Source organism: Tursiops truncatus, chromosome 11 (genome assembly GCF_011762595.2).
Source record: "Tursiops truncatus isolate mTurTru1 chromosome 11, mTurTru1.mat.Y, whole genome shotgun sequence".
Lineage (NCBI taxonomy): Eukaryota > Metazoa > Chordata > Mammalia > Artiodactyla > Delphinidae > Tursiops > Tursiops truncatus.
In genome coordinates, this window is record NC_047044.1 from 30,412,735 (window position 1) to 30,439,000 (window position 26,266).

At 40.6% G+C, this 26,266-nt stretch overlaps 1 protein-coding gene across 5 annotated transcripts in view; it reads left to right on the forward strand.

Moving 5' to 3' along the window:
• POC1B (POC1 centriolar protein B) overlaps positions 1–26,266 on the forward strand; it is a 107,418-nt gene that overhangs the window by 19,293 nt on the left and 61,859 nt on the right. For all 5 annotated transcript variants that reach the window (XM_019918527.3, XM_073788357.1, XM_019918525.3 and 2 more), the window contains 2 exons: positions 1,872–2,043; positions 6,285–6,464. In XM_019918527.3, coding sequence (XP_019774086.2) covers positions 1,872–2,043; positions 6,285–6,464 — 352 coding nt within the window. The remainder of the gene's footprint in view (positions 1–1,871; positions 2,044–6,284; positions 6,465–26,266) is intronic.

Here is a 26,266-nt window from a genome sequence, read left to right on the forward strand (position 1 = left end):
CCTCATTTCACTCAAGTCTCTGCTCGCATGTCCCTTCCTTGGAAAGGACCACTAACTACCCCATATAACATTAAGAATATGGTCAAAAGGTTTAAGCTTCCACTTATAAGTACTAGGGATGTAATGTACAACATGATTAATATAATTCACACTGCTGTCTGTTATATGTGAAAGTTAAGAGAGTAAATCCTAAGAGTTCTCATCACAAGGAGAACAAATTTTTTTTTCTTTTTCTTTAATGAGAAATATGAAATGATGAATATTCACTAAACCTATAGTGGTAATCATTTCATGATGTATATCTCAAACCTGGAAGAAAAAAAAATAATATATAAAAGTCCTCTGAACATGTATGATATTATAGTCTAATGAAGCATCTCCTGCTCTGTTGTGATTCCCTGAGGGCGTGAGGTTGTGTCTTACTCCCTTTTGTAGCTCTTGTTTGTAGCATACCTTAGAACTCAGAGTCCCCAATATAATGTACATGATAATTCATTGTTTTCCCTAGTTTGTCCACATTAGCCCCAGATAATTCAAACCCTGATTTATTTAATAATTTGATGAGCTGTAATGGAATGTCAACTTTTTGTACTTTTAAAAAAAGGGGGTAGTATACAGCTTATAAACTCACTTTAACTATTTTACATGGAAACATTGCATAGGCCAAGTCCAAATGAATTTTATCTATGGCTAAGGAACTTAGAAGGTTTTCAGTGACTTTATATTTCTCTTCTAACAGTAATACTAATTGTATTTCAAGTTTATAAAGTTTTTTTTTTCTAAACATTCTACAGTCTAGACTTAGTGATTCTCATTGACCTGGTTCCTCTCACTGGGGCTATTTTGGGGCTACATGAATATATAAAATTTGGTTTTAGGGCAAGAGTTAGATCTATCTTCCATTTGTTTATTTCTTCATTCCTTGTTTAAGGCATTTATTTCCACTGTTGATTTCATTTGTTTTCCTTTTCTTAAAACCTTAAGTTAATGTCTGAAACACATGACTCTTTTATTAATTGTAGAATGTCATAACAGAGCAAAAAGTGTGTTTTAAGATTACCTTATCTAGCTATAAAAGACATTACTGGTCAATTAACAAAACTGGAAAGCAGTAGATTAAAGTACTGTCACTGGTAAATTTTCTGAAATTGATTATAGTGCTATTGGTATGTAAAAGAATATCTTTATTCTTAGAAAAATACACTTAAGTATTTAGGAATAAAGGTGCCATGATGATGAATTTACTTACCCCAGAATCGCTTAGGAAGAAAAAATTGTGTGTTTGTATGTGTGCCCACACATACAATGCTTGTGTACAGAAAAAGAGTGCGCACAGGAGCAAATTATAAACCAAATGGGGCAAAATAGTAACAACAGGTGGATCTGGTAAAGGGTATATTAATGTTCTTTATACTATTTTTATGACTGTTCTATAACTGTGAAGTTATCTCTGCATAAACAGTTTAAAAAAATCATTCTCATCCAGCCCTCTCAGGAAAAGCATTCAGTCCTTGTGACACAAAGATTAAGTTACTTTCGCAGTCAACCTGAGAGAGACAGAACTGACTCCTACTCCTGTGTCTCTGTTGTATTGTGCTGCCTCCTTCTAGTAAATAGTCATTGAGTTCTAACCAAATACAGGGGCCAATAATCCTGCTCTGTGGCTACATAGGACACAGCCAAGCTTGCATATTAGTGATGTGGCTTTGGGTTTCTTTTACAAATTTTTTGCCATTGCTTGGTCTGTCTCACAACCTCCAGGCCCCTCTGTTACCTGGACGTCTTGTTCTTAGATATGCTGCCATTGTAATGAGACATGCCTACATTTGTGTTTTAACACACAGTGGTTTTGTTCTTCTATTTCTTAATAGCTACCGGTTCTTGGGATACGTTTCTCATGCTGTGGAGTTTCAAGCCGCAAGCTAGAGCTTTCAGATATGTGGGTCACAAGGACATTGTAACCAGCGTGCAGTTTTCTCCACTTGGAAACTTACTGGCATCTGCTTCACGAGACAGGACCGTTAGACTCTGGATTCCTGATAAGTAAGAGAAACGAACACCTGTTATGCTCTGGATTTAGAAATGTGAAAGAATACTGGAGGCGGGCTGTTCCCTGTGTGCTTCTTGGAATGCCCACACCCCTAGTTACCTGCACATCTTTAGTCTGAGTCACAAACAAGGTGTACTGCCCTTGTCGTAAAGTCAGACTATTTCTTTACCGTTTTTTCCTCATCTTTAACTCATAATTGTGTCTTCTGTTTGAAAACTATTTCTAACCATGGAAATATGCTTAATATGTCCTAAGGTTTTCTTGGGGCGGGGGGGGGGGGCGGTGGTTAGGAAGGGTGATGGTTATCAATCCCTTTATAAATCTGATGTAAGCTTTAGATCGTCCTCCAGAGGGATATACATCAGCCTGTCTAATCAAGACAGTTTATTAACCTACTACCACCCATCGCGGATCCTTGAGGGGACTTTGAATCTCTATTAAAAACCCCGGGGCTAGCTATTCTTTGATGCATATCATTCATTTGGGCTCCAGAATTTTCTTGTTAAAGAGAATTTCTGACAAATGTATAAACCTCATTGCATTTGTGCATAGTCCTATCCTGTCATAGCAAACCTCTCTATAAGAGGTTTTTTAAATCCTAGCTGATAGCCCATCTATTTTAAGCAATTATTGAGCCTTGATTATTTTAAAAGTTCTTAAACTCTTAATTATAAAGAATTTCAAGCATACATGAAAATAGAATGGGTGACGTGACAACTCCCTCCCCACATAACCATCCCCCATATCCAGCAGTTATCAGTGTTCTGTCAGTCTTGTTTCATCTGTTCCCCCGTTGCCACACACCTTTTTTTTTTCTTTTCTGGAATACGTATTATTAGAACAAATCTCACACATCATATCATTTCCTTCATAAATACTTAGGATAATAAGAAACGAGTGTTTTTCTTCACTCTGTTGTGGCAGGATTTGATTTGTGGTACGTGCCTGAAGAGGCTCAGGCACTCGCAAATGAATGAAAGTTCCAGGGGCATTTCCCTGCCAGTGGGCACTTTCTTCCTGCCACTACCCAAAGGATCTCCATACTGAGAAATCTGAACGTTATCCCGAGGTAGCAAACACTACTGAGGAGAAGTGACGTATTATGATACTGCAGATGGCAATGTAGAGGGAACTGTAAGGACAAGAGGCTGATTTGGGGTCCAAAAGTGAAAGCATTTTTTAAAATCCTTCACTTTAGGAATTTAGGACTAGTGGTTTGTTATTCTCAGCACAGCCTGTCTCCCATCGCTAATTCAGGGAAATCTCAGTAAACTGCACGAGGGTAGATGAGGTGAAAGCACACTGAATCATTAACTCGTACTGGCTAATCTAAGTACAACAATTAGGCTTGTGTAGACGCGTCTAGTTCCTCTTCCTAAGTCAGATCACAGTGGTGCCAGGGCAATAGTGGGTCATGGCAAGGAGAAGGAAACTAACCAGTTACCTGTTGCTGCATAACAGTCCTCAAAACTTAGTAGCTTAATACAGTAACTATCATTTCTCACAATTTTCTGGGTTGCCTGAATGACTCCTCTGCCCCATTGATGTTGGCTCTTACTCACGCAGCTTCGTTAAGCTGGCAGCTGGGCTGGCAGGTCCAATGCCTCCCTCATACACCTGTGGCCTTAGTGCCGGCTATTGGCTGGGGCACCGTGGTCCTCCAGCACTATAAGGACCTCCTTACAGCATGGCAGCTGGATTCTAGGATGGTAAAAGCCAGAGCTGCTAGACTTTTTAAAGGCTGGTCCTGAAACTTGCACAGTATGTATCCCTTCTGCCACATTCTGTTGGTCAAAGTAAGTCACAGCGCCCGCCGAGATGCAAAGGGAGGAGAAATCGATGGATTCCACCTCCCATGGGGAGGAGTGGCGTGTGTGCACAGGGATGAGGGGAATTGTGGGCAGCCGGATGAGCAAACACCAGAATTGGTGACGGGAAGGCTAAGAAAGCATAGTAGGAGCGAGTTCGGAGGCAGGTCTGGCCTGGCGTTATCACAGTCGGCAGTCAAGAGAATTTGGGCGGAAAGGGCAGGTGAACGTGTGGGAGGTGGAAAGCCCGTGTGAAGGCAACGTGAGGAGCTAGAAACCAGTTAAGCACCAGCACAACAAACACTAGGCACTCTTATCTCGGTTTCCTAGATGCTTCCTGTTGAGACCGGACCCGGATCTGGCTGTTGGGCCAGCCTGTAGCCGAGAGGAGCGGCTTTTAGAAAGAATGCAAGCAGGAAAGCCTCCTGCAGTATGGAGTGCAGAAGAAAGATCAGGGCAGACTTTGATGATACCAGCTGTCTCTTGGCTTCCTGGCTATAGCAGATGCCAAGTCTTTTCTTTGTTTTCTCTAGGCTTTATGCTTAAAGTCAGGCCATACTGTACTCCTGACTTCTACTCAAAGAACTTTCCCTTGAAACCTCACTGACCTAGTAGTCCCTGAATTCTCCCTCCTATTTTGTTTCTGAATATTGATTTTAATTATTCTTGGTATGTCATATATCAGGTGATGGAGATTTATGACAAAGTCACCTCTGCCTTCTACAGGCCACTGGAAGGGAAAGCCAGGATGGATCTAAGAACCATTAAGTATTGACTCTTCCCAGCAGAATTCAGCAAAATGTACTGAGTTCTTTTTCCATGCCTGACATTGTGCTAGATGCTGGTCTTTTAGAGATGAATAATCAACTTTCCTGTCCTCAAAAAATTACTGCCTAATAGGAGAGAAACAGGACTATTTTAAAACAAAAATTACTGTATAATGTAATAAGCAAAATAGCTATAATAAAAAGGGAACAATTAAGCCTGTCTGGGTTGGTCAAGGGGGCTTTGCTGGTAGGGGAAAGTAGTCAGGCTAAGAAAGCTGTAAGTACAAAGCCAGAGGTGTGTTTGAAGCAGTGAGACTGTTGTAAGAGTACAAAGGTCAGTGCAGTGGCAGGATGTCTCGCCAGAGAGCTTGGGCGTTGTACTTTTTCTTGGAGAGCAGCCCATGACACGTTTACACTGGGATTTACATGCTTAGAATTATACATTTAGCAAGGCTGTAAGCACAGTATGTAGGTGACTGGAGGGAGATGAAAGATTAGAGCAGGGAGACCAGTTAAGAGGCTTTTGCAGTAATCTAGGTGAAGGATATTGAGGGTATGTATATCTACCTTAATGCAAGCATAGCTGGGATGGAAAGAAGAGGAGGGATTCAAAAGATATTTAGGAGGTGATAGCAGTCTCACTATCACATTAAATAGGTTGCTGACCTATCGGATGTTGGGGAGGAGCTGAGTGTAACTTCCAGGCTTCTGCACATTCTGCTGCCTGATCTTCTTCAAACACTTGTGGTGATTTTTCCCATAAGGCATCACCTGTATAAATATGACTTTCTGAACGGAAAAATTGCTAAGTCTAAATGTAGTATAAAGTGAAAGTACCTTGGGAACTTGGAAACGCTGACACAAAGTAGCATTTCCCAAATGTCACCATTTAACTCCAGCGCTGTCTACTAGCCTACCCCTAATTATGTCAGCATTTTTCCTGCTGCTTCTCCTTAAATGCCACACATTATTTTCTCCACCTTTTTTTTCCTATTCTCTTTTTCCCACCCTAGCCAAGAAAAAAAAAGTATCTGAAATTTCAAGGTGTTGAGAACTGAAGGATCAATATGTTATTACCATTTATCTTTTGTTTTGCTTATGAATGTAAGATTGGGCTCAGGGCTGAGCAAGGCCTTAGGTATACCTCAGGATCTCAGTTCGCATTGCTGGTGGGTGAAAGCAGGAAAGTCAGATCACCCAGGGACATTCTGCATAGAGGCAAGTGACATAGGGAACATCTCCTCCTTCCCAAGCCAGACTGCCAGTCCACACAATTTCCACGTGAGCCCAGTTTGAAAACGCTACCTTAGAGCTCTTCACTTAATGAATCTTAGGTTTTCTAGCTTGCAGTTCATTTAAACTGTATGTTGCTCTTTCTAGAGGAACAACAGGAACTTGTTCAAAATATTATTCCGTAGCTTCCAATTAAAGCAAAGTCAGCAAATGCATTTCAGGGTGGGGACCACTAGGCTCTCACTTGTTTAGTGTCAGCTGTGACTTTTAACAAAACCAGCTTGGAACAGTGTCAGTGAAGAGTACAGTACAACACAGCCTTTTCACACTTCTGTCAGTTTTTACAACAAACTATTTTATATGTTTCAAAGTCTGTATACTGATAATTAAATCAAATGTTATAAATATTAAACTGTTTGTCTCCAGGAGAGGGAAATCCTCTGAATTTAAAGCTCACACAGCTCCAGTTAGAAGTGTGGACTTTTCAGCCGATGGCCAGTTTCTTGCTACAGCTTCTGAAGACAAATCTATCAAAGTATGGAACATGTATCGCCAGCGCTTCTTATATTCTTTGTACCGACACACACACTGGGTTCGCTGTGCCAAGTAAGTGCAAAGTTTCACAGTAAGGTTTCCACATTTTTTTTTCCTGCTATAGTCCATGTTTTACCCCCCCCAACTCCCAGAAAAGGAGATTGAGGGCAAATTCATTCATTCATTTGTTCATTCATTCAGCAAATATGTATTGTGTGCTTGCCATGTGCCAGGAACAATAGTAAACAAAACGGTCAGAAACCGCTGCTCTCATGAAGCTTATATTCTGGGGAGGGGAGACAGACAATAAACAAATGGGAAACTGGATATGGTAGGTCAGATGGTGGTAAGTGCTACGGGGAGAAACAGAGCTAGATGGGAAGGGGGGCTGCCAGTTTAAACAGGGTGTTCAGCGACTGCTCCCAGAGAGGGTGGCCTTTGAGCAGAGGGAGGGCAGGGAGTGAGGGTTGAAGATGTTTGGGAAAGGAAAGTCCGCGTGGAGGAAGCAGGAGTGAAGGCCCTCAGGCGGGAGCTGGGTCACTGTGTGAGGACAAGAAGACAGGGGCGGCCAAGAGTGCGGGGAAGCCGGGGAACAGCCCTGACGGGCACGCTGAGTAGATGCGCCGTTGGAGCATGTTCATCTCTCTGACTTACAGTTTAACGGGACCCCTCTGACCACTGTGTGGCGAGTAGACTGTCAGAAGTCAGGGCAGAGCCCGGAGGTGCAGGCTGTTGCAGTGGTTCTCATCCCGGTTTGGTCCAGGGTAGTGGCCGTGGAGATTTTGAGAAGCGGTTGGATTTTTAGATAATCTATACAGTTGACCCTTGAACAACACAGGTTTGGGCTGCAGGGGTCCACTCATACGTGCATTTTTTTCAGTAGTGTCGATAAATACTAGTGTACTTCACAAACCGAGGTTGGTTGAATCCACAGATGTGGAAGCGTGAATACGGAGGAACCTTGGATTCCAAGGGCAAACTAAGTCACACACGGATTTTTGACTCTGTGGAGTGTTGGTGCCCCTAACCCCCGTGTTGCTCAAGGGTCAACTGTAGTTTGAAGTTACAACCAAAAGTACTTGCTGTCGTGTTGGATGTGACGAGAAAGAGAGAAACCAAGAATGACTCCATAATCTTTGGCAACAGTCTGTTGGGACAAGTGCTATTGTGTTATTAAGGTCTGCTAATAGCCGCGGAGCCCTCTATTCCTAAGACACAGTGCTATAGTACTTAAAATACATATCTCCTTTCCCCATCGGAACTGGCCAGGGAGGGAAGGGCTGTTGTTCTAAATTCCCCATTTTACAGATGAGGAAACTAAGTTTCAGAGTTAGAGTTAGAGCTCATCTAGCTGAAAGTGACAGAAACCCATTCTTTTTCACTTCTCAAGGTGGTTTTGTTGCCTGTTTGATAACCTTGGAGTTGGAAGGAGAGACCAGAACGAGGGACTCCAATGCTGTTAGCTCTCTCTAGGCCTCTCTAACATGCCAGCTTTACTCTCTGAGAAACCCTAAGCTTTGAGAGGAAACTCTAAGCTTTGAGAGGAAAAGCTTCTCCCAGCTCCGGTTAGAAAAGTACCCAGGGGTGACTCTGGCCCAGCTAGGATCCTGTACCCATCCCTTCACCAGGCAGTGAGACACTGTGATTGTTCAAATTTATCCAGGCAGCCAACTGAGACAAGCTACCCTGGCTGGGGAGGAGGGGTCATACCAACCATGTTTTCTGGTGATGCAGAGAGAGGAGAGTTCTCACAAGAAGGGGGCTGGTACAGAGGTAATCAGTGGGGGAAGCTGTGAACCCTGTGGTCACCTGGATTTGTGCACACCATATGACATAACATGCCAGGTGTCCACAGCTAGGATGTGGTGGAGTGAGCATATGAGCCCAGCTCTCTGTCTTGCCTTACAGTCCAAACTCTTAACCCTTGTTATGCTCTCTGGGGGGCATTATTGCCCAGGAGGTGTTGATTATAATTTATGGTAATGAGTCTAAGCAGACTAAAAAAGGATAGAAGATCATACTTCTGGTCAATAGTTTTTCTTTTTTTTTTCCTTCTAAAGGGCTTAGCTACTCTTGGCTCTGGCCATCTTAGTGTTATTTTCCATATATGCCATATGTCTGTGTGGTTACAAATATATAGATTCAAATCCCAGCCCCACCACTTACTAGCTATATGACCTTTGGGGAAATTATCTGATTTCTCATGCCTCAGTTTTCTTATCTGTAAAATTAGGATGATAACAGTAACCTGCCACCTAGGTTGTCATGGTATTTAAATGAGTAAATTTAAAAGCCCACATACTAATCAGTAGATAAATCTTAGCCATCATCCCCATCACCATCATTGGACATCTCATTCTTATTAATTTTTACATGTATTATGTAACTTGAATTGATAATTTTTCCCCACCTAAGGAGGTGGCACGATTTGTATTTATTTATGAAATGATGTTGTAAATAAGAGGAGACAGAGATCTATTATCTAGTGGTTGGGGCCTGGGGAGCAGAGGTATAGGTGGCAGGGCCGGGTACTAGGAAGGGTCATTTAGCTCCCACTATGTACCAACTCTGGATATGTTCAGTAAAGAGACTGATTTCTGTTACTTTCATCAGGGAGCTCAACATAAGCAAAAGCACTGAATATTGATTTAACTAATCAAGACAGAATGTGTCCTCTATATTCTGACTAATAATAAGAGCTGTTATTTATCCACTGTGATCTATGTATCTCTGTTTCCTTTCATAAAGAATTTAAAGTGGTTTATAATAACTGACATACCTATGTATACATCAGTCACTGGAGGGAATGGAGAGACAGTTCTATCTAGAACCACATAACCTGGGTTAGTGCAGTTTTGGCATGAGGTGTAGCCTGAGTTTCCTGCAGCCCAGGTATTAATGGAATGATGGAGGCTGACATATTTCCATTTTCTAATAACAAGAAGGAATCCTATCAAATTGTTCAGATAAGAGAAAATTTTTCCTGGAGTAGATTCTAGGAAATACTTTATTCCTTGCCCTTGTATTGAATTATCTATGTATAATATAAATGTTAAAAAGGAAAAAAGGTAACACTAATGTAAGATAGAACTTATGAAAGGTTGAAAGATCACCAATGTGAAATTTTCGTCATCAAAACATTCCTTTAATAAGCATAGCCCCCGATACGATCCACACATCTGTGCTGGGTGTTAAGTATGGAGAGATGAAAGACACCATCTTAGCCTCAAGGAGCTTTTATAATTCAAGGGAAAATATATATATATAAATAATTATAAAAGGGTGTGTCCTATGGGAAAATGATATACATGACGAGGGAGTGTGCGGGTGGAGCATTGAACTAGGCTTGTGTGAGGAAAAGTCAAAAGAGACATTGTGAGCCCCTAACTGAGGGGGGCGGGGAGAGGGGAAGAGGAGGGAGTGGCGAATCATCAGACGGGAAGCGGGTGGCAGACCTTCCAGAGGGAATCAGTGGGAGTGAGCACCGTGGCTGAGAGAGTGTGGTGCTCTGTCAACTGTTCAGCTATGGCCATGCTCAGGAAATAAGGTGGGGTGAGGTGTAGGAGGAGATGGGAAGGCTCAGGGTTCAGGGTCCTGGATGATGTGAAAAGACTTTGGACTTCATCCTGCAGGTGATACGGAGGCACCAGAGAGCTTGGAATCTGGAAGAAGCGTGATCTGAGCTCTTCTTTATTAATTGGTCTATTCTACTGGCATGACTTTGCGTTTAGAGGGTTGGCATGAGATAGTCCAAGATTCACGTGCCCACATATAGCACCTTGTTACCCTCGGGCATGTTTCGGTTCACGGCTCTCTGCCTCTGTGGAAAGTGGGGGTGATGAGGCTCCTCAAAGTGGACTGTTGCGAGGGTGAGAAATGTAAGTTTACAGCGTTTGGGACTGAGTGATGCCACAGGACTGCCGTGCCTCCAGCTGAGCACCGTCTGCTAGGGTGAAACTCGGGAAGTGGGGGGAGCCTTTGAAAATGTTGTTTTTCCTTAAATCAAGAGAAGAAAGCCATGGTGGAATTTTGCACTTTGCCTAACATCATTCCCCGTTTTCTGGTGGTAGTGCCCCCATTTTCCCTGAGGAACCAGCCCTCCCCGACGGTCCCTCTATGTACTGTGGTGGCCCTGTCTCCAGTCCAGCAGGAGGCTCAGCTCAGGTTTGCCATACGGGACAGAGCATCCCCCTTCCTACAGGAGAGAGTGAGCCTTGTTAGAACTGTAGTCCTTTGTTGTGGGATTTCTATCTTGAGGCTTATTTAAACCTGAACTGCTGAGGGACACCGTGCACAAAATACTGACCTAAGAATGGTGCTGGTTCTTTCAGAGGAGAGCGGAGCTGTGAGAGGAAGACAGAAATTGTTGTCTGATTACATGGTGTGGTTTCTAGGTACAGCCATGCCTGGAATTATTAGTGGGAGTGGGGAGGGGCCGGAGAGGGAGACAGAGACATGAGCCTTAAAATATTTCTTTTCACTCTTTTTTTAAAAGGCACTTTCCATAGGAAGTGATAGTGAAGCAGAGTTTTGGAAAAGTGGGATTGACCCTTGCATCCAGTCATGTGCACTCGTGATTCCTGTTTTATCTCCATCCCCAACGCGGCCTTAGTTTTCAGCATCATTGTCACTTGTGGAGACTTTTGCAATAAACTCCTAAATGTTTTCCATGACTACAGATTGGCATTTATTCCCTCCTTCCCCTACGGCCTCCAAAGAGACTTTTGTGAAATGCAAATCTGATTGTGCTCTTCCTTAGGTTAAAGCCACTCGGTGACTCCTGTCCAGGCACACTTGTCCTGCCACATCTGCTCTGCCTTCCTGTTACAAGCTCGCCTTTCTTTCCTTTTCACCATTCACCTTATTGCAGCTACACAAGGTTCCCCAAGTGTGCGATGCTCTGTTGTGTTCTGTGCCCCTTCACATGTTGCCTGCCATACCTGGAATGCCCCCAATTCCACCCTCCCTTCACCAGCCTGCTTTGCATCTCTTCCTCTAAGAAGTGTTTCCAACTCTCCCAGGGGGAGCCTCTTATGATTCCTTTATGCCACCACATTACCCTGTTAATGAGGTCTGTTTGCCAGTTTAGGCCTCACTTCCCTATTAGACTTTGAATTACAAGTATTTTATTCATTGTGTATTCTCATGCCAGGGACCATTCTAAATTCTGTAAATACCGCAGAAAGTAAATCAGACAAAATTCCTACTGTCATGGAACTCCTTCTATCAAAAGGAGACAGACAATAACCAAATATACTAGTGATATGTGCTCTGCAGAAAAGTGCTGTAGCGGGTAACAGGACAGAGAGTGACGGGGATGGGAGGTGCTCTTCTACATATGGTGGCCAGGGAAGGCAGCTCTATTAAGGTGATATTGACTGGAGTGGGAGAACTAATAAGGTGTGGGTATCGGGGGAGAGTGTTGAATTTAGAGTCAGATACAGTGTGAGAGACACTGCAGAGTGTTAGTTATAGGGTGAGGAAGGCTCAGAGGAGTTGTGTAAAAATGTGGGTCGAATGAATCCATGAAAGGTTGACCGCTAATGTGCAGGTGGCTTTGGTGGGAGTTTTCATGGGCTTCTTCAGGAAAGAGTCATTTTTGTGGATTTTTTTATACCAAATTCAGGAGTACTATACATGCATGTTATACATGAGGAATATTTAAGTGGCTTCACTACTTTTTCGTTTTGTTTTATTTTTGATCAGATTGATAATTTTTATACTCTGCACACCTGGTCTAATGGAATGCCTTTATTTTGCTGGTACCTTGTGGATCTGAGGGATTGATTGATGGATTGATTTTTCAATCAGTTGTTCTCTTACTGTTTGGAGTGAGTGATTCCTGTGGAATTCTGCAGAGGCCTCTCTGGAGGAATGTTCTTTGGTAACAAATTTGGCTAAATTTAATGAATAAAGATTTCCTCTTTTGGCCGGCTTTCCATAGATGTGCTCGACAACATGAGTTCTTTCTCACACATTTATTACCATCTTTTTTCTTGACTCCTCTTAATGCAGATGGAGTCCAAGAGAGTTGGGAGGGCCTAACTGACCACTCAGGCCCGGCCTCTCAGTGCTTGTGCAACTTCCTGTGAGAGCTTCGCCTTGATGGGGTCCTTTTAGTCCAGGACTTTCTTCTAAATGTCTGAAGGATCAGAAGTTCTGTTTTGGCCCGAGGTGAGGAGGCTCAGGGGGGAACTAAGTCAGGCTTAATAAACGTAGGAGAGTCTGAAACAGAAGCCAAATTTACAATTTATTGACAGTGACAGCGCTAACCTTCAGAGGGGCTAGGGCATTTGCATGCCTCGGTCAGGGCCTTCTTCCACTCTGTCAACAAAGTCAGAATAAGGGCTCAGTGGGCCTTGGAACTAAGGCAAGAAAGTTTGTTGAAAAAAATCCTGATGGATAGTTTTTTCAGGTTAGGGTAGTAAGATGGGCTTATCTCCTCCACATATACGTACCTGCCGAGGAAACTGCACAGTCAGTTCTGCTGGTCAGGTACTCTCTTCCCTGGGCCAGGCTGGAGACACCCTGATGGATGATTGCTCTTGCTCTTGCCTCGGGTGGTTCCTGGGCACCTCCTCTCTCTTGACATAGCATCTTTTAGGTGGTGCAGTAGAGCTGATTGGTTTCACTAGCATGTGATCCTGCAAACGTGACATAACTCCTCTGGTCCTTAGTCTGCTCCCTTATAAAATGGATACAAAGGAGTACCTTCCTCAGAGAGTCATCCTGAAAACTGAACAAGTTAATGAATGTAAATAATGTCAGCTATTAACTACCCTCACACTCCAGCCTTTTCTCCTTGCAGTTCTACTGGAGTCACCTTTAGGTTGTGTTCCAAAGTCATTTCACACATTTGCGCATAGTGTTTGGGGTTGCTGCTATGGGTAACTACTATTAACCTTTGAATGCATTTTATGTACTTAACTATAGAGGGTAACTTTATTTTTAACTGCTTGTGTCTGAAAATCTCTGCCTTTTAATTGGAGTGCTTAGTCCACTTAAATTTATGTAACTAGTCCTATGGTTAGATTTATTTTAACACTACCATCTTGCTCTTTGTTTTCTATTTGTCTTATTTGTTTATTTCTTTTTACTCCTTTTCTTTTGGATCAATCAAGTATTTCTTAGTATCCCATTTTATCTCCTCTATTGTCTTTTTATTTATTTATTTAAAATATTTATTTATTTGGCTGCCTGGGGTCTTAGTTGTGGCAGGCAGGCTCCTCAGTTGCGGCTAGTAGGCTCCTTAGTTGTGGCATGCATGTGGGCTCTAGTTCCCTCATCAGGGACCGAACCTGGGCCCCCTGCATTGGGAGCATGGAGTCTTATCCACTGTGCCACCAGGGAAGTCCCTCTGTTGTCTTTTTAGCTTTACTTTTGGTCTTATATTTTTGTTTAGTGGTAACCTTAGCATATCATAGTCTAGAATTAATTTTATGCTGTTCTATATATAACGTTAGAACTTATAAAAGTTCTAATGTTAGAACTTAAAAAAATACATCTCCATTCACCCACCTCTTGACAGTTTTACTTCTACATATCATATATACCCATAATACATTAAGCAACCATTTTCTTCTAAAGAAACAAAACAGGCTTTTATATTTACCTTTTCCTGCACTCTTTTCCTTTGTGTAGATCCAAGTTTCCATCTAATATCATTTCTCTTCACCGTAAAAAACTTCATTTACTGTTTCTTGTATCCCAGGACTCCTGGTAATGAATTCTGTCAGCTTTTTGTTTTTCCTTTTTAAAGGATATTTTTGCTGAGATGTAGAATTTTATTTCGGTGGATAATTTTTCTCTCAGCACTTTAAAGATATCATTCCATTGTCTTCTGGTTTGCGTTTTTTTTTAAATGAAAGCAACAGTCATTTTTATCGTTATTCTCCTGTATGTAATGTGTCTTTTTTTTCTCTGCTGCTCTAAGATTTTTTTTTGCTTAATCTTCTGTTTTTAGTGATTTGACCATGATGAACCTGGGTATGGTTTCGTATATTTTTCTTGTGGTTCATTGAACTGCATGGATCTGTGGATTGATCTTTTTTCATCATATTTAGAAAGTTTTTCTCTTTTCTTCATACATTATTTCTCTGCCCTAATTTTTTTCTCATCTTTTTCTGGAACTCCAAATTCACATTTGACCACTTGATATTGTCCCATCATTTATTGAGGCTTTGTTCATTTTCTCAAACTTCTCTTCTCTTTGTGCTTCAGTTTGCATAGTTTCTATTGGCCTGTTTTCAAGTTCAGTGGTATTTTTTTCCCTGCACTGTCCAATCTATTGTAAGCTTATCCATTTCTCTGATGAGATTTTCCATTTGTTTGCTCATTATGCCCATCTTTTCTTTTAAATCCTTGAACATATTTATAATAACAATTTTAAAGTCCTTGTCTGTTAATTCTAACATTTATGTCATATCTTGATCAAAATTTTTTGCTTCTCTGTATTTTTTAAGTTTTTTGTTGTATGCACAAACATTGCTCAGTGTTTGAGAGTATGAGTTACTCTATCATCTTCTGAAAAGTGTTGAGTTTTGTTTTGGTAAACAATTAACTTTCTGCTGGCCTGGCCAGATGGTGTTGGATTTAGACTTTAGGGTGGATCCAGAGTGGCCTTTACTCTTGGGCTGTAGTACTAGTGGGCTTTCTAGGGCCTCAGCTGAATGCCTGGAGTGTTCAGCCCAATCGGTTCAGAACTTGAACGTCTCTCAGTACTGTGTAACCTCAGGAATCTTGCTTTGGCTCACAGTCTCCGTTGTTCTCTGCCAAGCCTTCTTGTCCTGTGCATTATCAGGTTTGTATTTGACCGAAGACTCAGTGAGACTCCTCGGCAGATTTTGGGGGATTTCTGCTCTTCACAGGTCCTGTCACCTACCCTGCCCACAAAATTCCAGCCCTTTAGCAGTTCTGAATTCTAATTGCTATTTCCTCTGCTCAGTGAGACTGCAGCTGTTTCCTTGGGCTCTGTGTCCTTATGCCATGCCTGAAAATGCTCCTGGGTAGAAATCTGGGATGGATTTTGTGTTTATCTCATTTGTTTTCTGTCTGTCAAGTTTCATAGCCCTGTGCTGTCTCTTGTCCAGTGCCTAAAAACAATTGCTTCATGTATTTTGCTGAGTTGTATGATTGTTTATGGTAGGGAAGTAAGTCTGATCATCATTACTGCTCCTATCCGGAACGTGAAGTTTTGCCGAAGGAATTTAGTGGAAACTGCCAAGCCAGTTTCAGAGTTTGTACAGATGAGTTAAATGTGTGAAAATAGCCAAGAAAAAAATGACCAGAAAAAATTGGAAGAAATTTGTCTAACCAGCTCTCAGAACACAGTATAAAGCTATAGAAATTAAAGTGTGGTGATCATGGTACCACGTTAGGAAAATAGGTTATAGAAAGCTCAGATGCAGATCCATATATGTTTTCTGATAAAGATGGCATTTCCAATCAGTGGGGAAATGGATGAATAGTTATTTAAAATGTTAAGATAATATTAAAGAGTTACTAAGCTCTATTTACAATAGCCAGGACATGGAAGCAACCTAAGTGTCCATCGACAGATGAATGGATAAAGAAGATGTGACACATATATACAATGGAATATCACTCAGCCATAAAAAGAAACGAAATTGAGTTATTTGTAGTGAGGTGGATGGACCAAGAGTCTGTCATACAGAGTGAAGTAAGTCAGAAAGAGAAAAACAAATACTGTATGCTAACACATATATATGGAATCTAAAGAAAAATGGTTCTCAAGAACCTAGGGACAGGACAGAAATAAAGATGCAGACGTAGAGAATGGACTTGAGGACACGGGGAGGGGGAAGGGGAAGCTGGGACGAAGTAAGAGAGTGGCATGGACATATGTACACTATCAGATGTAAAACAGGTAGCTAATGGGAAGCAGCCGCATAGCACAGGGAGATCACGTCGGTGCTTTGTGACCATCTAGAGGGGTGGGAGACGGAGGGTGGGAGGGATACGCAAGAGGGAGGGGATATGGGGATATAGGTGTATGTATAGCTGATTCACTTTGTTATACAGCAGAGACTAACACAACATGTAAAGCAATTATACTTCAATAAAGATGTTAAAAAAAGATAATATTAAATAGTTATTTAATATATTAAAATAGTTGTTTTAGATGTAGTTAAGATAATTATGTTTCTATTTGGAAAAATTTAAAGTTGGATCTGTATTGCACACCACACATTAACAAAAATTGTAGATAAATTAAACAGCTAAACATTAAAAATGGTCTAAGTGATACTGCTTTTCCTTCCAATGCATGGACAGCATATTTAAATGAATGTAGAGGGTCAACAGAGCAATTATTTCTCCCTTAAGTATTTGAATTTTAAATGTGCCATGGACTTGAGTAATTAAAATTCTGTGTCTCTCTCTGGGCCTAGTACTTATTATGAGTTTGTCCCTGGAGTCCAGACCTACTCCATGTGGCACAGAGATGGTGCCCATTGGTGTAAGAAGAGATGAGTAGCTATATTTTCTGGACTAACTATCGTTTATGATCATACATCTTGATTCACAGAAATATTTCTTATTTTTAAGATATATCATCTATTGGGAGATACATTCATGCTTTAAAAATATAAATTACTCTAGTCTTTTTAGAAATCAATTTGCACAATATATCAGGAGTCTTTGTTGCAGTGAGTCCACAACTGTAAATCTATCCTAAATAAATACTCTTTTGTATTTAAAGGAAAAGCTTTGTATTTAAAGATACCGCTTTCAGTTTAATTTATAATGATGAGAAACTGGAAATAACCAAGTTTTCCAAATAAAGAAAACTGGTTAAAAAAATTTAGATTATTATTTAGCCACTAAAAGGTGAATATATGTAAGTAGTGACATAAAAACATGTTTATGTGTGGGGTAAGAAGGGCAAAATTCAGAACTCATGATTATAATATAAAAGATCTGTACACGAACAAAAGATAAAGTACCTACATACATAAAATATTACATGATTTTGTTTGGGTGCTGCACTGTGGACTTTTTTTACTTACTATATTTCCCAGTTTTTTTAAACAAGCAATTTGTCTTTAACGAGTAATGAAGAAAACATGTATCGTTTGAAATATCTACATATGCGGGTTGAGAAATATTTATTTTTAGTGGCAGGTGAATTTTTCTAAAAGTTCAAATTGTTATAATCCTGTATTTTAAAAAATAATGTGTGTTGTGGTATCACTTATGTTTCTTTAGGTGTCCTCAGGCAAAAAAAAGTAGCGGCTGATGAACGACTTTTCCAACTTTGTCTTTCTAGCATTAATTTTAGGGGGGAAATCTGACCTTACTTTTCAGTGTTTGGTAGTGTTACAAGTGACCTTTGATCATCTGAATTGCAAGGATTTTTCTTTATTGCAGTAAACTATATATAATATGAAATTTACCATTTAACCACTTTCAAGTATACAGTTCAATGGCATTAAGTACATTTATGTTGTGCAAATAATTGCAAAGAGTTTAAACATCAGCGTTCATTGGCTGATGAAAATCCCCTTGAAAAGTTTTTTAATGCCCTACATATTTACTGAGGACCTACTCAGTACCATATACTGTGCCTGGGGATACAGCAGTGAGTGAATAAGACAGATGTTGTTTCTCTCTTCTTGGAGTTTACATTCTCTTAGGGAAGCAAACAGAATAATTGGTTGTAAGTGTGACTGTGAGCTACTCTAAGATGCATACTGGAGAGCAGACCTACTGCGGGGAGGAGTTCAGGAAAGCTTTTCCTGAGGAAGTGACCCTGAGCAGAGACTTGAAGGATGAGTAAAATCCCCTTAGGTATTTAAAACTAGATAAAGAGGGCTTCCCTGGTGGCGCAGTGGTTAAGAATCTGCCTGCCAATGCAGGGGACACGGGTTCGAGCCCTGGTCCCAGAAGATCCCATATGCCACGGAGCAACTAAGCTCATGTGCCACAACTACTGAGCCTGTGCTCTAGAGTCTGTGAACCACAACTACTGAGCCCACATGCTGCAACTACTGAAGCCCATGCACCCTAGAGCCCGCACTCCTCAACAAGAGAAACCACCACAATGAGAAGGCCACGCACTGCAACGAAGAGTAGCCCCTGCTCGCCACAACTAGAGAAAGCCCATGCGCAGCAACGAAGACCCAATGCAACCAAAAATAAGTAAATGAAATAAATTAAAAAAAAAAAAAACTAGATAAAGAGTAGGGAGTGGTGTTTGAAGCAAAGGGAACAGCATGTGAGGGAACACCTGAGGCAAGAGAAAGACCCGAGAGAAGAGGGGTGTGGTGCCAAGAAGAGTAAGGTGATGGAGATGAAGAGACAGGAGGGCAGATCCTCGAGGACCCAGGAAGCAGTGGTAAGGGTGTCACTTTTTCCCAAGGGAAATGTGAAACCACCGAAAGGTTTTAATCAGAAAAAATTTATTTAAGATTTAAAGATCACTTTTATTGATTGTGGAGAATGGAATGTCAGCAGGGCCTGTTATGGTTGGAAGAGGAAGGGCCTGATAATGGATTGGAATGTGGCAGCAAGTGGAGGAGAAAGGAATCAAACTTGACTCCTAGGTTTCTGTCTTGAGAAACCATCTACTGAGAAAAGAAACGCTGGAGGAGCAGTTCGGGGAGGAAGATAATGAGTTCAGATTTGGACAAGTTCAGAGTCAGAGGTGCCTGCAGGATATCCAAGAGGAAACGCTTAGTAGGCAGTTGTACTTACGGGTGGAAATCCCGGGAGAGGAGTCTGGGCGTGTAAATGGTAAATGACCCAGCAATAATTAGCATGTTTCATGGCATACTTAAATCTTCTTATGTCTCTTTCATCTGCTTTTTGTCTCTCAGCAGTTATAGGAATGAATCTTGTTACTGCGACCAAAAGACGGTTTCTCCTCTAATGCTGACCAACACTTAAAAAGCATAACCGTTTTGCTTATTGCCTTGAACTCCACCTTCACTATGTAAACCCAAAATCCCATCAAAGCAAACTCTGAGACTGCCAATTTTTTTTTTTTTTTTTAATGTCTGTGAAAGTTTTAGGCCTGAATGCAAGCCAGAATTTCTCATTATCCAAATAGAAAATGGTGGCCAGGGTGGTTATGAGTTTCACAAGGTTACATAGCTGGGCAGTTGCAAAATTGGCTTTAGAATTCAGGACTCTGCACTGACTGGGTAGTCTTATTTTCACTGCTTTTTACTGCTTTCCCCTCCTATTAAATAGCTGCTGGCTTCAGAGTACCACTTACTAATGATTTGTTTCTTAAGGGACATGGAACAGTGCCTACTCTGGTCTCAGAGCCCTGAGGGCCAAAAATGTAGGGTTTTGGTTTTGGGTTTTTTTTTGGAGAATATTTTGCTTTCTGTATTTCCTTCATTTTTTCCTTCTCTCCCACTATTCCCTTTCTATCCTCCCTTATTTTTAATTTCTTTTCCTTTTTTTTACCCTGCCCCCCTCCCCCCCAACCAGAGGTGGAGCTGGTGAGTGTGGCTGACATTGGATGCTAAATAGATATCCTTCAGCCCCTGGAGTCCAGGTTGGTCCTCAGGGACGATATCTAGTTCCTAAATGTGGCGTATCTAACTCTCAAATTAGTCTTCTGTGTCCTCCTCCTGTTTGGAGGGCGGACGGTTGAGTCACAAGCTCTCATCTCAGAAGGCTTAGCCCTTCCTCCATGCAGTTGAGTGTCTGGCAGGGATGGGGGCTGTGTGTCCTTGTTCCTCCCCCACCAGCTTTATGAAGATATAATTGACATATAACTGTGTGTAAGCGTAAGGTGTACGATGTGGTGATTTGATACATGCATGTATATATTGTATTTTTGTAGACTATTTAGTCTAATGATAAGAAATAGCCGAACGAAAATTTTGATTTCTTATGAAAACACTTTAAAACTTCTCAGGGTTCATGGACATGTTTGGCTCGCTAATGAACGAATAACTCAGTGACTGTACTTATGGACATATAATTTTATATATAGTTTCAGGAACTCCATAGATTCAAAGTTAAAGAACTCCTGTTACATAACTTGGGCTACTCTCAAGGACATGTGAACCAGTTTTTCCAGAAGAAAGTTCAAGAATTTCCTCATTTTCTCCAAAGAGTACCAGTACATTTTAAAGGCTTGAATAGGAAGTAGTTAACTTCGCAAATGCCTTACAGACAGTTCACGTCTGCTGATCCATTAGTCACTGTTGACTAATGTGACATCCATCTTCTTGACACACTTGCTGGAAGTTTTAAAAGGTGGTTAGGTGATACTGAATTAGAGTGTTAGAAATTTTTTTTATGTCTTGATAGAAATTTTATATCCTCTTAACGTTCTTCAAATTAATAACCCCATCAGATGTTGTTTGAGCCCTGACAAAAAAAGGACTATCCTTTCCTGATCAAAGTCAGGGCAAAGAGAAGCCTGTTTTATTGGCACGAACCTATTTCTGATGTATCTAATTAAAAATAAAAGGGAGGGGCTTCCCTGGTGGCGCAGTGATTGAGAGTCCGCCTGCCGATGCAGGGGACACGGGTTTGTGCCCTGGTGCAGGAAGATCCCACATGCCGCAGAGCAGCTGGGCCCGTGAGCCATGGCTGCTGAGCCTGCGTGTCCGGAGCCTGTGCTCCGCAATGGGAGAGGCCACAACAGTGAAAGGCCCGCGTACCGGAGGGAAAAAAAAAAAAAGAGAGGAGAAGATACAAACCGCCATCCTCACTTTCAACCCCTCCAAAGGCGAAAAGAGCCAACAGAGAGTTTATGCGGGGATTATACACAGTGTCCAGAGCAAGTGAGAGGACCTAAGCCTGACCCCTGCTTTGGTCGTGCAGAGGGGGGTGGTAGAAACGCCCCCCTCAGCCACCGCCTTCTTTCATCCCAGTCGGCTTCTCCACTCCCCACTTATCTGAGGTTCACATTCCCTTCATTTCTCTAGTGCTGGGGAAATTTCTCCCAGGCTATGGCCCCTCCTGCTTAGGATGAATTTCTGGCTGGTCGAGATACCTTCTTTTCCTTAATTCACAAGTTTCTTTAAAATCCTGTTTCTTCTGGTAACTAATTGGCACCTTTTTGTTACCAACTCTGTTCTTACCATTATCTAAAATTATATTATTTGTGTGCCCTCCCTCCTTCCTAGTATGAAATCCTCATGAGAGTAGGGGTCTTAGCAGGCTCCTTCACTGTGGTATTCCTATTACCTAGGCCAGTGACCAGTGCCTGGTTCTGGCTGGTGCTCAGTAAATATTCGAATGAGCCAGTGAATGACTATCTTCCCCATAAACTCCTCAAGGACACTGATCGGGTATGGCAGCAGACACAGAGATTTTTATTAAGGGATTGCCTAGTGGTTAGCCTGTCAGGCAGAGCCCAGTGATATAGCCTCCTAAGAGCATTGCCAGTGGTTTTTCTCCACTTTAGAACTTTCTGTGGTTACACAAGCCACACAGAACTTCCTGTGCTCTACTTTGGCCAGTAAAAGAAACTTTCCTTTCTGTCAGAGACGTAAACAGAGTGGCTGAGAGATCTGGCTCTGGAGCCAGACTGACTAGTTCACATCTTCCTGGCTGTGTGACTGGCAGTTACTGACCCTTTATGTGCCTTGGTTTATTCATCTGTAAATGGAGGCCGGCAATAGCAATTGTTTTGTAGGGTTATTCTGAGGATTAAATGAGTTGCTACAGGTAAAGTGTTAAGAGCCATTCTAGGACACAGATGCTCAGTAAATGTTGACAGGGTAATGATGATGATCGTGGTGGTGGTGGTGGTATTTGGCCAATAATATCATAGAATGAGTATATTTGTACTTTGCTTTTAACCTAATCCTTCCATTCTATTACATTTTTTTAATCATTGCTTTCTTAAAATGTCAGAATCAACTCATCTCCTAGAAATATTCTTATCATTTAGAATGCTCACATTAAATAATTTTTTAGAAGAGAGCTTATTAATAAACACAATTTGATTTCTTATATTAGTTGTTTACAATTACTATGTAAAGTTTATTTTCATGGGGATACTGAATAGATTTTTCTTCCCCAGTGTCTATACAAAATAAGTTACATCTATTTGGAGCATTTCTGTAAAACTGTCTTTCATATTTGAATCTTCCTCACATATTTTCCTAAAGGAAAAGATTAATAAAATATTATGATAAAATCAAGCTGAACTGCCCGGTGTGGAAAATATTTCCTTGCAAGGTTATTTTCTTGAATTTTTAAAAACGATTTCACATAGAACTTAATTATTCATCTATGTTGCTTTTAAAATATGGTGAATTCATAAATTCCAGATTGAAAGCTTCTGTTAGGAAGAATTATTTGTCGGCCAACCTTAAGAATGGGAGGGGCAGGGGAGGGGACAGTGAGAAAACAAAAAGAAAAACCTTCACTTATAACCCACACCCTTAGTTAATCACTTTTATAGTAATCTGGGCAGAGAGGGAAACTACAAATAAAATTGAAACATAATCGGTCTGTGACCTAAATCTTTTTTTGGTTTTTGTTATTGCTAAAATATTAATAGCAAAATTACTGTTCATAGTTTTTGTTTTTTTTAATTTTTTAATTTTATTTTTTTTATACAGCAGGTCCTTATTAGTCATCAGTTTTATACACATCACTGTATACATGTCAATCTCAATCGCCCAATTCATCACACCACCACGACCACCCCCCCCTGCTGCTTTCCCCCCTTGGTGTTCATACGTTTGTTCTCTACGTCTGTGTCTCAATTTCTGCCCTGCAAACCGGTTCATCTGTACCGTTTTTCTAGGTTCCACATATATGCATTAATATACGATATTCGTGTTTCTCTTTCTGACTTACTTCACTCTGTATGACAGTCTCTAGATCCATCCACGTCTCAACAAATGACCCAATTTCATTCCTTTTTATGGCTGAGTAATATTCCATTGTATATATGTACCACATCTTCTTTATCCATTCGTCTGTCGATGGGCATTCAGGTTGCTTCCATGTCCTGGCTACTGTAAGTAGTGCTGCAGTGAACATTGGGGTGCGTGTGTCTTTTTGAATGATGGTTTTCTCTGGGTATATGCCCAGTAGTGGGATTGCTGGATCATATGGTAATTCTATGTTCAGTTTTTTAAGGAACCTCCATACTGTTCATAGTGGTTGTATCAACTTACATTCCCACCAACAGTGCAAGAGGGTTCCCTTTTCTCCACACCCTCTCCAGGATTTGCTGATTGTAGATTCTCTGATGATGCCCATTCTAACTGGTGTGAGGTGATACCTCATTGTAGTTTTGATTTGCATTTCTCTAATAATTAGTGATGTTGAGCAGCTTTTCATGTACTTCTTGGCCATCTGTATGTCTTCTTTGGAGAAATGTCTATTTAGGTCTTCTGCCCATTTTTGGATTGGGTTGTTTGTTGTTTTAGTATTGAGCTTCATGAGCTGTTTATATATTTTGGAGATTAATCCTTTGTCCCTTGCTTCGTTTGCAAATATTTTCTCCCATTCTGAGGGTTGTCTTTTTGTCTTGTTTATGGTTTCCTTTGCTGTGCGAAAGCTTTGAAGTTTCATTAGGTCCCATTTGTTTATTTTTGTTTTTATTTCCATTACTCTAGGAGGTGGATCACAAAAGATCTTGCTGTGATTTATGTCAAAGAGTGTTCCTCCTATGTTTTCCTCTAAGAGTTTTATAGTGTCCAGTCTTACATTTAGGTCTCTAATCCATTTTGAGTTTATTTTTGTGTATGGTATTAGGAAGTGTTCTAATTTCATTCTTTCACATGTAGCTGACCAGTTTTCCCAGCACCACTTATTGAAGAGACTGTCTTTTCTCCACTGTATATCCTTGCCTCCTTTGTCGTAGATTCGTTGACCATAGGTGCGTGGGTTTATCTCTGGGCTTTCTATCTTGTTCCATTGATCTATGTTCCTGCTTTTGTGCCAGTACCATATTGTCTTGATTACTGTAGCTTTGTTGTATAGTCTGAAGTCAGGGAGTCTGATTCCTCCAGCTCCGTTTTTTTCCCTCAAAACTGCTTTTGCTATTCGGGGTCTTTTGTGTCTCCATACAAATTTTAAGATTTTTTATTCTAGTTCCCTAAAACATGCCATTGGTAATTTGATAGGGATTGCATTGAATCTGTAGATTGCTTTCACAATATTGATTCTTCCAATCCAAGAACGTGGTATATCTCTCCATCTGTTGGTATCATCTTTCATTTCTTTCATCAGTGTCTTATAGATTTCTGCATACAGGTCTTTTGTCTCCCTAGGTAGGTTTATTCCTAGGTATTTTATTCTTTTTGTTGCAGTGGTAAATGGGAGTGTTTCCTTAATTTCTCTTTCAGATTTTTCATCATTAGTGTATAGGAATGCAAGAGATTTCTGTGCATTAATTTTGTATCCTGCAACTTTACCAAAGTCATTGATTAGCTCTAGTAGTTTTCTGGTGGGATCTTTAGGATTCTCTATGTATAATATCATGTCATCTGCAAACAGTGACAGTTTGACTTCTTCTTTTCCAATTTGTATTCCTTTTATTTCTTTTTCTTCTCTGATTGCCGTGGCTAGGACTTCCAAAACTATGTTGAATAATAGTGGTGAGAGCAGACATCCTTGTCACATTCCTCATCTTAGAGGAAAGGCTTGCGGTTTTTCACCATTGAGCATGATGTTTGCTGTGGGTTTGTCATATATGGCCTTTATTATGTTAAGGTAGCTTCTGTCTATGCCCACTTTCTGGAGAGTTTTTATCATAAATGGGTGTTGAATTTTTTCAAAAGCTTTTTCTGCATCTATTGAGATGATCATATGGTTTTTATTCTTCAATTTGTTAATATGGTGTATCACATTGATTGAATTACATGTACTGAAGAATCCTTGCATCCCTGAGATAAGTCCCACTTGATCATGGTATGTGATCCTTTAAATGTGTTGTTGGATTCTGTTTGCTAGTATTTTGTTGAGGATTTTTGCATCTATATGCATCAATGATATTGGTCTGTAATTTTCTTTTTTTGTGGTATCTTTGTCTGGTTTTGGTATCAGGGTGATGGTGGCCTCATAGAATGAGTTTGGGAGTGTTCCTTCCTCCACAATTTGTTGGAAGAGCTTGAGAAGGATGGGTGTTAGCTCTTCTCTAAATGTTTGACAGAATTCGCCTGTGAAGCCATCTGGTCCTGGACTCTTGTTTGTTGGAAGATTTTTAATCACAGTTTGAATTTCATTACTTGTGATTGTTCTGTTCATATTTTCTATTTCTTCCTGGTTCAGTCTTGGAAGGTTATACCTTTCTAAGAATTTGTCCATTTCTTCCAGGTTGTCCCTTTTATTGGCATAGAGTTGCTTGTAGTAGTCTATTAAGGTGCTTTGTATTTCTGCGGTGTCTGTTGTAGCTTCCTCTTTTTCATTTCTAATATTATTGATGTGAGTCCTCTCCCTCTTTTTCTTGATGAGTCTGGCTAATGGTTTATCAATTTTGTTTATCTTCTCAAAGAACCAGCTTTTAGTTTTATTGATCTTTGCTATTGTTTTCTTTGTTTCTATTTCATTTATTTCTCCTCTGATCTTTATGATTTCTTTCCTTCTGCTAACTTTGGGTTTTGTTTGTTCTTTCTCTAGTTCCTTTAGGTGTAACGTTAGATTGTTTATTTGAGATTTTTCTTGTTTCTTGAGGTAGGCTTGTATAGCTATAAACTTCCCTCTTAGACTGCTTTTGCTGCATCCCATAGGTTTTGGGTCATCATGTTTTCATTGTCATTTGTCTCTAGGTATTTTTTTATTTTCTCTTTGATTTCTTTGGTGATCTCTTGGTTATTTAGTAACGTATTGTTTAGCTCCATGTGTGTGTGTTTTTTACGTTTTTTCCCCTGTAATTGGTTTCTAATCTCATAGCGTTGTTGTCAGAAAAGATGCTTGATATG